Here is a 12,326-nt window from a genome sequence, read left to right on the forward strand (position 1 = left end):
AATGCTTACTGCATCACAACACTGAACACTATTTCGGGACAGTATCCTCGATCCTGAGACTACAGAACTGCATTGACATAAAAAGGTAGCATCAGACGTAGCGATATCGGGCCGACTTCCTCGACAACAAAACCGTGCGATGAGCGAGGCTAAAACTTATCTTCTGTTATGGTCCCTCAGCAGCACGAAGCAGCTTCATCATCTATGAAGACTTCACCTTGATACTCACTTTGGTTTCTTCTTGAGCACCTCCCCGCTGCTCTTGTGCAGAACGCTGACCAGCTTCCTGATGGTGGCAGGTTCACTGATCGTCTGGTAGTGCAACACAACCTACACACAGAACACACACTTAGAACCACACACTCCACACACTTAGAACCACACACTCAGAACCACACATACAATATTCTTAGAGCTACAAACAGACTTAGAACCACACACGTCACACACTTAGAACCACACACGTCACACACTTAGAACCACACACTCCACACACTCAGAACCACACACTTCACACCCACACTCAGAACCACACACTCAGAACCACACCTACAATATTCTTAGAGCTACTCAGAACAAACAGACTTAGAACCAAACAGACAATATTCTTAGAGCTACTCAGAACAAACAGACGTAGAACCACCCACGGAACACAGATTGTTTGGTTGTGTACTCACGGGGAAGCCCTGTGTGATGGGGACCTCTATGTTGAAGAGCAGGACTCTGGCCCTGAAGCGGGAACACGCTCTGATTGGCTCCTTAATATCACAGAACACACAGCCCACACTGGAGGAGAGATTATAGACACTGAGTGGACAAAACATTAKGAACACCTGCTCTTTCCATGATACAGACTGACCAGGTGAATCCAGGTGAAAGATATGATCCCTTATTGATGTCACTTGTTAAATTCACTTCAATCAGTGTAGATGAAGGGGAGGAGACCGGTGAAAGAAGGATTTTTAAGTCGTGAGACAATTGAGACATGGATTGTGTATGTCTGCCATTCAGAGGGTGAATGGACAGGACAAAATATTTAAGTTTCTTTGAACGGGGTATGGTAGTAGGTGCCAGGCGCACCGGTTTGTCTCAAGAACTGCAACGCTGCTGGGTTTTTCACTCTCAACAGTTTCCCCCGTGTGTTTCAAGAATCGTACACCACCCAGAGGACATTCAGCCAACTTGACACAACTGTGGGAAGCATTGGAGTCAATATGGAGTCCACAAGTGTGTGTTTTGTTGTCTTCACTATTATTCTACAATGTAGAAAATAGTTACAAATTAAGAAAAACTCTTGAATGAGATGGTGTCCAAACTTTTGACCGGTACTGTATGTTGAAGGTGGGTTCATCTCTGTCCCACGGCCCTGTGGAACACTTTCAACACCTCGTAGAGTTCACACACACAGACCAAACATTACAGGGATACAAACACACAGTAAAGAATTACACATTCACTTGTTCTGATGATGTCCAGTGGGGCAGGGTTAGAGGTTAGAGGTTAGGGGTTAGGTTCTATACTAACTTGATCTTGATGATGTCCAGTGGGGCAGGGTTAGAGGTTAGAGGTTAGAGTTTAGGTTCTATACTAACTTGATCTTGATGATGTCCAGTGGGGCAGGGTTAGAGGTTAAGGTTAGGGTTTAGGTTCTATACATTGTTCTGATGATGCCAGTGGGCAGGGTCAGAGGTTAAGGTTTAGGTTTTCTATACTACTTGATCTGATGATGCCAGTGGGGCAGGGTCAGAGGTTAGGGTTTAGGTTCTATACTAACTTGTTTCTGATGATGCCAGTGGGCGAGGGTTAGAGGTTAGGGTTTAGGTTCTATACTAACTTGATCTTGATGATGCCAGTGGGGCAGGGTCAGAGGTTAGGTTTAGGTTCTATACTAACTTGTTCTGATGATGCAGTGGGCAGGGTAGAAGGTTAGGTTTTAGGTTCTATACTAACTTGATCTTGATGATGACCAGTGGGGCAGGTAGAGGTTAAGGTTAGGGTTTAGGTTCTTACTAACTTGATCTTGATGATGACCAGTGGGGCAGGTGGTAGAGGTTAGGGTTTAGGTTCTATACTAACTTGATCTTGATGATGACCAGTGGGGCAGGGTTAGAGGTTAGGTTAGGGTTAGGTTCTATACTAACTTGATCTTGATGATGACCAGTGGGGCAGGGTGAGGTTAGGGTTTAGGTTCTTACTAACTTGATCTTGATGATGTCCAGTGGGGCAGGGTTAGAGGTTAGGTTAGGGTTTAGGTTCTATACTAACTTGATCTTGATGATGTCCAGTGGGGCAGGGTAGAGGTTAAGGTTAGGGTTTAGGTTCTATACTAACTTGATCTTGATGATGTCCATGCCAGTGACAGTCAGACTAACATGATCTCCTGCTGCTGCCAGTCCAGAGCTCATCGTGGAGAGTGATACCTACACAGAGACAATACAGAGACAGACAGATAGGGAGAGACAGAGACAGAGAGAGAGACAGAGAGAGAGACAGAGAGAGCAGGAGAGACAGACAGATAGGGAGACGGAGAGAGACAGAGGGAGACAGAGACAAGAGAGAACACACAGAGAGGAGAAGCGAACAGGGAGCGAGAGAGAAACACACAAAGCGAACAGAGACACAGATCGAGAGAACCATACACAGAGAGAGAGTGACACAAGAGAGAGAGAGACAAGAGACAGAGTGATAATGTGTTGTATGTCACAAGGTGGCACTGGTGTATTATTGTGCTCAGACATTGAGAAAACACACAGACACACAGACACAGAGACACAGAGAGACACAGACACAGAGACACCAGACACAGAGACACACAGACAAGAGAGACATAGACACACAGAGACAGACACAGAGAGACATGACACAAGAGAGACACACAGAGAGACGACGACACAGAGATACAGACACACAGAGATACAGACACACAGAGAGACAGACACACAGAGAGACAGACACACAGAGAGACAGACACGCAGAGATACAGACACGCAGAGAGACAGACACGCAGAGATACAGACAACAAGAGACAGACACGCAGAGAGACAGACACACAGAGAGACAGACAACAGAGAGAGCAGACACAAGAGAGACAGACACCAGAGAGACAGAACACACAGAGAGACAGACACACAGAGATACAGCACACAGAGAGACAGACACGCAAGAGACAGACACGCAGAGAGACAGACACACAGAGAGACAGACACACAGAGAGACAGACACACAGAGAGACAGACACACAGAGAGACAGACACGCAGAGAGACAGACACGCGAGAGACAGACACAGCAGAGAAGACACGCAGAGAAACGAACGAAGAAAACAGACACACAGAGAGACAGACACAGAGAGACAGACACACAGAGACGACACACAGAGACAGACACAGAGAACAGACACGCAGAGAGACAGAACAACACAGAGAGACAGACACAGCGAGACAGACACAGAAACAGACACACAGAGAGACAGACACAGAGAACAGACACACAGAGAGCAGACACAGAAGACAGACACGAGAACAGACACAAGAGAGACAGACACAGAGAGACAGCACAGAGAGCAGACACGCAGAGAGAGACAGACACGCAGAGAGACAGACAGCAGAGAGACAGACAACGAGAACAGACACGCAGAGAAACGACACACAGAGAGACAGACAGAGAACAGACACACGAGACAGACAACACAGAGAGACAGACACAGAGGAGACAGACACCAAGAGAGACAGACACACAGAGAGACAGACACAGAGAGACAGACACAGAGATACAGACAACAGAGAGACAGACACAGAGAAACAGACACAGAGAAACAGACACACAGAGAGCAGCCACAGGAGACAGACAACAGAGAAGACGACACAGAGAGACAGAACAGAGGACAGACAGTACTTTAACAGTGCATGTCTCATTGGGGGGCATGGCAGTATCTGTCCCGTCTGAATGTAGCCCGCCTCGATCTTCCCTGTTACACAGAACCCTGAGCCCTGATCTAGAACCAGAGACACGGGTTAGAACACAGAACCCTGATCTAGAACCACACAGAAGAACAGGGTTAGAACACAGAACCCTGATCTAGAACCACAGAGAAAGGGTTAGAACACAGAACCCTGATCTAGAACCCACAGAGAAACAGGGCTAGAACACAGAACCCTGATCTAGAACCAGTGAACAGGGTTAGAACACAGAACCCTGATCTAGAACCACAGAGAACAGGGCTAGAACAGAACCCTGATCTAGAACAAGTAACAGGTTTAGTAGAACACAGAACCCTGATCTAGAACCACACAGAGAACAGGGCTAGAACACAGAACCCTGATCTAGAACCACAGAGAACAGGGTTAGAACACAGAACACCGATTTTTAAAAAGAATATCAACAGCTGATCGAGCACAAAAAGCTTATTTCTCTCCAATGTTGTGTTCAAATGTGTTTACATCCATGTCAGTGAGTATTTCTCCTTTGCCAAGATAAATCATCCACCTGACAGGTGTGGCATATCAAGAAGCTGATTAAACAGTATAATCATTACACAGGTGCACCTTGAGCTGGGGACAATAAAAGGCCACTCGAAAATATGCAGTTTTGTCAGACAACACAATGCCACAGATGTCTCTAGTTTTGAGGGAGCGTGCAACTGGCATGGTGACTGCAGGAATGTCCACCAGAGCTGTTGCCAGAGAATTTCATGTTCAGTTCTCTACCATAAGCCGCCTCCAATATCATTTTAGAGAATTTAGCAGTACGTCCAACCAGCCTCACAACTGTAGACCAGGTGTAACCATACCAGCCCAGGACCTCYACATCCKGCTTCTTCACCTGCGGGATCGTCTGAGGGGGGGCTCTTTTGTGGGGAAAACGAATTCTGATTGGCTGGGCCTGGCTCCCAAGTAGGTGGGCCTATGCCCTCCCAGGCCCACCCATGGCTGTGCCCCTGCYCAGCCATCTAAAATCCATAGATTAGGGCCTAATGAAATTATTTAAATTGACTGATTTCCTTTTATGAACTGTAACTCAGTAAAATCTTTGAAATTGTTGCATGTTGCGTTTATATTTTTGTATTGTTTTATTTTATATTTTAGTTCAGTATAGATAGACGGCAGGGGATCCTAGTGGTTAGAACGTTGGACCTGGCCGCTGGATCGAATCTCCGAGCTGACAAGGTAAAAATCTGTCGTTGTGCCCCTGAACAAGGCAGTCAACCCACTGTTCCCCGGTAGGCCGTCATTGAAAATAAGAATTTGTTCTTAACTGACTTGCCTAGTTAAATAAAGGTTAAATAAAGGTTACATTTAAAAAATACCTCGGCCAACTGGGTAACATGTCGATGTGCCCTTGAGCAAGGCACTTCACCCTAATTGCTCCTGTAAGTCGCTCTGGATAAGACATCTGCTAAATGACTCAAATGTAAATTAGATATTTTTGTATTTCATTTTCAACAGATTTAATTTTTTATTTTTATTTGTAAATTTTCACTGTCATTATGGGGTTTTGTGTGTAAATGGTTGAGAGAAAAATCAATGCCATTCATTTTTTTAATTCCGGCTGTAACACAACAACATGTAGAATAAGAAAAGGGGTATGAATACTCTCTGAAGGCCCTGTATGTTCTCAATTTAAAATGATACCTGCAGACAATGTATATGAGGCAAACCATACACCAGATGTTGTACAAACATGCCTTTTAAAGAACGACATTTAAAAATGGTTTAGTACAAATCCAACCCTTGTAATTTAGGTCCAGTATGGAAATAAGGAGGAGATAATTATGCTGCATTACAGGCTCCATATATTATTTTGTAAATATTACTTTTGTTCATATTTTTTTTTTTTTTTAGCAATGTCTCTAACAAAATTATTGCAGTTGTTACCATAGCAACCACGTACCGTCTATGAATGAGCTAGCGACCTTTTAGATCAATAATATGCAGGTTTTTTTATAAGCAAAAACTTTTGGCTTTATAATCACAAGGTTAGCAATGAACCACAAGGTTAGCAATGAACCACAAGGTTAGCAACGAACCACAAGGTTAGCAACGAACCACAAGGTTAGCAACGAACCACAAGGTTAGCAACGAACCACAAGGTTAGCAATGAACCACAAGGTTAGCAACGAACCACAAGGTTAGCAACGAACCACAAGGTTAGCAACGAACCACAGAGGTTAGCTGACTTTTTCTCAAAACGAACCTCATTGTGGCTAGCTACTTATTGCCCCTCATGCTGGCCTTTACAGCCAAATATCACGTTAGAAACGTCTAATTAAAAATATTGATTCGGCCAATATTGTAGGAACATTTCTCCTGTCTTACTGCAGCTTTAACTCATATCAAAATAGCAGAGAAATGCTGAAAACCAGTATTTTAATAATAAAAAAGTATAAAAATTGTTGTTAGTGAACATTTTTAGTCCTCACACACACTAGCTCCTACGGCACTAATATGGTGAGCAACGTTGGAGCTCTGACCAAGCAAGGCATTTCATTGGTTTGACGTGATGCGAGGGTCACAGATTTACAACCCACCCTCTTTAGGGGATTTCTGCAATGGAACTTCCCCAGGCCTCCCATTTTAGGGATCCCTTGATCAGCACAAGGCTAGTATCTCTGTAATGTATCTGTATCTTCTGTAATGTATCTGTATCTCTGTAATGTATCTGTGTAATGTATCTGGTATCTCTGTAATGTATCTGTATCTCTGTAATGTATCTCTGTAATGTATCTGTATCTATTGTAATGTATCTGTATAATGTATCTATGTAATGTAATCTTATGTAATGGATCTATATCTATGTAATGTATCTATATCTATGTAATGTATCTATGTAATGTATATATGTAAGTATCTGTATCTATGTAATGTATCTATGTAATGTATCTATGTAATGTATCTATGTAATGTATCTGTATCTATGTAATGTCTAGTATCTATGTAATGTATCTTGTATCTATGTAATGTATCTATATCTATGTAATGTATCTGAGTATAATGTAATCTATGTAATGTATCTATATCTATGTAATGTATCTTATATCTATGTAATGTATCTATGTAATGTATCTTATATCTATGTAATGTATCTATATCTATGTATGTATCTGTATAATGATTCTATGTAATGTATCTATATCTATGTAATGTATCTATATCTATGTAATGTTATCTATGTAAATGTATCTATATCTATTAATGTATCTGATATCTATGTAATGTATCTATATCTATGTAATGTATCTATGTAAATGGATCTATATCTATGTAATGTATCGTAATCTATGTAATGTATCTATTGTAATGTATCTATGTAATGTATCTATGTAATGTATCTGTATCTATGTAATGTATCTATGTTAATGTATCTATGTATGTATCTATGTAATGTATCTATGCAATGTATCTATGTAATGTATCTGTATCTATGGAATGTAATCTTTTAATGTATCTGTATAATGTATCTATGTAATGTATCTATGTAATGTATCTATTATCTATGTAATGTATCTAGTAATGTATCATATCTATGTAATGATCTATATCTATGTAAGTATCTATAGTAATGTAATGATCTATGTAATGTATCTATATCTATGAATGTATCTAATATCTATGTAATGTATCTATGTAATGTATCTATGTAATGTATCTATGTAATGTATCATGTATCTATGTAATGTATCTATGTAATGTATCTATGGAATGTAATCTATTGTAATGTATCTATGCAATGTGTTCTATGTAATGTATCTGTATTCTATGTAATGGATCTATATAATGTATCTGTATAATGTATCTATGTAATGTATCTATGTAATGTATCTAATCTATGTAATGTATCTATATCTATGTAATGTATCTATGATTCTGTATCTATGTAATGTATCTATGTATCATGTAATGATTATGTATGTATCTTGTAGACCCACACATAAACTGGGTTAGAACACACAGAACCCCGATCTAGAACCACAGAGTGTGATCTCACCTTTGAAGACGTCCGAGACACACAGTCGGAAGGGCTTTTCTATCGACCTCTGGGTGGTTTGAAATAATCTGTGGAGGAGAGGAGGAGGAAGAGAGAGGAGGTGGACAGAGAGAATAATATGAAGGAGAGAGAGAGCAGAGAGAATAGATATGGAGGGAGAAAGAGCAGAGAGAATATATATGGAGGAGAGAGAGCAGAGAGAATAGATATGGAGGGAGAGAGAGAGAGAGCGAAGAATATATATGGAGGGAGAGAGAGCAGAGAGAATAGATATGGAGGAGAGAGAGAGAGAGAGCAGAGAGAATATATATGGAGGGAGAGAGAGAGCAGAGAGAAAGATATGGAGGGAGAGAGAGCAGAGAGAATAGATATGGAGGGAGAGAGAGAGCAGAGAGAATATATATGGAGGAGAGAGAGAGCAGAGAGAATATATATGGAGGGAGAGAGAGCAGAGAGAATAGTATGGAGGGAGAGAGAGAGGAACAGAGAGAATAGATATGGAGGGAGAGAGAGGAGAGCAGAGAGAATAGATATGGAGGGAGAGAGCAGAGATATAGATATGGAGGGAGAGAGAGAGCAAGAGATAGATAGGAGGGAGAGAGAGAGCAGAGAGAATAGATATGGAGGGAGAGAGAGCAGAGAGAATAGATATGGAGGGAGAGAGGAGCAGAGAGAATAGTATGGGGGAGAGAGAGCAGAGAGAATAGATATGGGGAGAGGAGCAGAGAGAATAGAGAGGAGGAGAGAGAGCAGAGAGAATAGATATGGAGGGAGAGAGAGCAGAGAGAATAGATATGGGGGAGAGAGAGCAGAGAGGAATAATATGGAGGGAGAGAGAGCGAGAGAATAGATATGAGGAAGAGAGCGAAGAATAGATATGGAGGAGAGAGAGCAGAGAGAATAGATATGGAGGGAGAGAGAGAGCAGAGAGAATAGATATGGAGGGAGAGAGAGCAGAGAGAATAGATATGAGAGAGCAGAGAGAATAGATATGAGGAGAGAGAGCAGAGAGAATAGAATGGAGGGAGAGAGAGCAGAGAGAATAGATATGGAGGAGAGAGAGAGCAGAGCAGAAAGATATTGGAGGGAGAGAGAGAGAGAAAAAGGAACATAGAAAAATATGAGATGTTATCTTCAAATTAGACTGTTGACTGATATCACTGAGTTTATTACTCTGTTACCATGCTGACTAATACCATAGCAACATCACATGATTACCATTTTACAATTGTCACAGTCATAACACTACTTAGACACACACACAACACTTTCAGATCATTACAGAAAGAGAGCGGAGCTAAATAAAACAGTCAATATGTCTCAGCTACTCTGCTCTCTCTCTGAGCTCCTGGAGATCATTCGTTCTTCGTTAAATATACTTGTCCAACAGCCATGTACACAACGGATGTTTTAATGTTAACAGTTGAGTTGTCACATGTTTATTTCTAAAGCTTTGTGGACTTGAATAAGAGTGTGTTGTGTGGGTGTGTGTGTGTGTGTGTGTGTGTGTGTGTGTGTGTGTGTGTGTGTATACCGATCTGTTTCCAGCAACAGGGTCCAGAGTACCAGGATGTTAGCGCCAGAGCAGAACTCTTAGGTGGTCAGGTTCTCTCCTGATAGACCACTGGTTGGCACGTAGAACACATCAGAGTCCTGGGAGAGAACATAGAACACATCAGGTCCTGGGAGAGAAATAGAACACATCAGAGTCCTGGGAGAGAACACAGAACACATCAGAGTCCTGGAGAGAACATAGAACACATCAGAGTCCTGGAGAGAACACAGAAACACATCAGAGTCCTGGGAGGAGAACACAGAACACATCAAGGTCTGGGAGAGAACACAGAACACATCAGAATCCTGGAGAGAAACAGAAACATCAGAATCCTGGGAGAGATTCACGAACACATCAGAATCCTGGGAGAGAACACAGAACACATCAGAATCCTGGGAGAGAACACAGAACACATCAAGAGTCCTGGGAGAGAACACAGAAAATCAGAGTCCTGGGAGAGAACACAGAACACATCAGAGTCCTGGGAGAGAACATAGACAAGCTATAAACCCAGCCTCGGACTCGGGAAGGTTTAAAAACCAGCCTCGGACTCGGGAAGGTTTAAAAACCAGCCTCGGACTCGGAAGGTTTAAAAACCAGCCTCGGACTCGGGAAGGTTTAAAAACCAGCCTCGGACTCGGAAGGTTTAAAAACAGCCTCGGACTCGGGAAGTTTAAAAACCAGCCTCGGACTCGGGAAGGTTTAAAAACCAGCCTCGGACTCGGGAAGGTTTTAAAAACCAGCCTCGGACTCGGGAAGGTTTAAAACCAGCCTCGGACTCGGAAGGTTTAAAAACCAGCCTCGGACTCGGGGAAGTTTAAAAACCAGCCTCGGACTCGGGAAGGTTAAAAACCAGCCTCGGACTCGGGAAGGTTTAAAACCAGCCTCGGACTCGGGAAGGTTAAAACCAGCCTCGGACTCGGGAAGTTTAAAAACCAGCCTCGGACTCGGGAAGGTTTTAAAAACCAGCCTCGGACTCGGGAAGGTTTAAAAACCAGCCTCGGACTCGGGAAGGTTTATAAAACCAGCCTCGGACTCGGGAAGGTTTAAAAACCAGCCTCGGACTCGGGAAGGTTTAAAAACCAGCCTCGGACTCGGAAGGTTTAAAACAGCCGGACTCGGGAAGGTTTAAAAACCAGCCTCGGACTCGGGAAGGTTTAAAACCAGCTCGGACTCGGGAAGGTTAAACCAGCCTCGGACTCGGGAGTTAAAACAGCCTCGGACTCGGGAAGGTTTAAAAACCAGCCTCGGACTCGGGAAGGTTAAAACCAGCCTCGGACTCGGAAGTTAAAAACCAGCCTCGGACTCGGGAAGGTTTAAAACCAGCCTCGGACTCGGGAAGGTTTAAAAACCAGCCTGGACTCGTCAGCCGATCGGAAGGTTTAAAAACCAGCCCGGACTCGAAGGTTTAAAAACCAGCCTCGGACTCGGGAAGGTTTAAAACCAGCCTCGACTCGGAAGGTTTAAAAACCAGCCTCGGACTCGGGAAGGTTTAAAAACCAGCTCGGACTCGGAGGTTAAAAACCAGCCTCGACGGAAGGTTAAAACCCCTGCTCGGGAGGTTAAAACCAGCCTCGGACTCGGGAAGGTTAAAACCCCCTCCGACTCGGGAAGGTTAAAACCCCTCCGACTCGGGAAGGTTAAAACCCCCCTCCGACTCGGGAAGGTTAAAACCCCCCTCCGACTCGGGAAGGTTAAAAACCCCCTCCGACTCGGAAGGTTAAAACCCCCCTCCGACTCGGGAAGGTTAAAACCCCCCTCCGACTCGGAAGGTTAAAACCCCCCTCCGACTCTGGAAGGTTAAAACCCCCCTCCGACTCTGGAAGTTAAAACCCCTCCGACTCTGGAAGGTTAAAACCCCCTCCGACTCTGGAAGGTAAAACCACCCTCCGACTCGGAAGGTAAAACACCTCCGACTCAGGAAGGTTAAAACCACCTCCGATCGGAGGTTAAAACACCTCCGACTCAGGAAGGTTAAAACCACCCTCCGACTCAGGAAGGTTAAAACCACCCTCCCGACTCAGGAAGGTTAAAACCACCTCCGACTCAGGAAGGTTAAAAACCACCCTCCGACCAGGAAGGTAAAACCACCCTCCGACTCAGGAAGGTTAAAACCACCTCCGACTCAGGAAGGTTAAAACCACCCTCCGACTCAGGAGTAAACCACCCTCCGACGCAGAAGGTTAAAACCAGCTCCGACTCGGAAGGTTAAAACCACCCTCCGATCAGGAGGTTAAAACAGCCTCCGACTCAGGAAGGTTAAAACCAGCCTCCGACTCAGGAAGGTTAAAACCAGCCTCCGACTCAGGAAGGTTAAAACCAGCCTCCGACTCAGGAAGGTTAAAACCAGCTCCGACTCAGGAAGGTAAAACCAGCCTCCGACTCAGGAAGGTTAAAACCAGCCTCCGACTCAGGAAGGTTAAAACCAGCTCGATAGAAGGTTTAAACAGCCTCGACTAGGAGGTTAAACAGCCTCCGACTCAGGAAGGTTAAAACCAGCCTCCGACTCAGGAAGGTTAAAACCAGCCTCCGACTCAGGAGGTTAAACCAGCCTCCGACTCAGGAAGGTTAAAACCAGCCTCCGACTCAGGAAGGTTAAAACCAGCCTCCGACTCAGGAAGGTTAAAACCAGCCTCCGACTCAGGAGGTTAAACCAGCCTCCGACTCAGGAAGGTTAAAACCAGCCTCCGACTCAGGAAGTAAAACCACCCCTCAGACTCAGGAAGGTTAAACCACCCTCAGACTCAGGAATGTTAACCACCCTCAGAGTCAGGAAGGTTAAAACCACCC

The 12,326-nt window shown here is 43.9% G+C and overlaps 1 protein-coding gene across 1 annotated transcript; it reads right to left on the reverse strand.

Annotated features, from left to right (window-relative positions):
* Positions 1–201: 201 nt before the first annotated feature.
* Positions 202–9,641, reverse strand: LOC112079291 (HBS1-like protein). The gene is made up of 6 exons (XM_070442277.1): positions 9,516–9,641; positions 7,982–8,049; positions 3,892–3,992; positions 2,332–2,420; positions 678–786; positions 202–330 (listed from the first exon to the last, which is right to left on the reverse strand). The coding sequence occupies exons 3-6, from the start codon at positions 3,910–3,912 to the stop codon at positions 226–228; spliced, it is 324 nt and encodes a 107-aa protein (XP_070298378.1). The 5' UTR covers positions 3,913–3,992; positions 7,982–8,049; positions 9,516–9,641; the 3' UTR covers positions 202–225.
* Between the last annotated feature and the right edge of the window lie 2,685 nt (positions 9,642–12,326).

Source organism: Salvelinus sp. IW2-2015, unplaced genomic scaffold (assembly GCF_002910315.2).
Source record: "Salvelinus sp. IW2-2015 unplaced genomic scaffold, ASM291031v2 Un_scaffold7533, whole genome shotgun sequence".
Lineage (NCBI taxonomy): Eukaryota > Metazoa > Chordata > Actinopteri > Salmoniformes > Salmonidae > Salvelinus > Salvelinus sp. IW2-2015.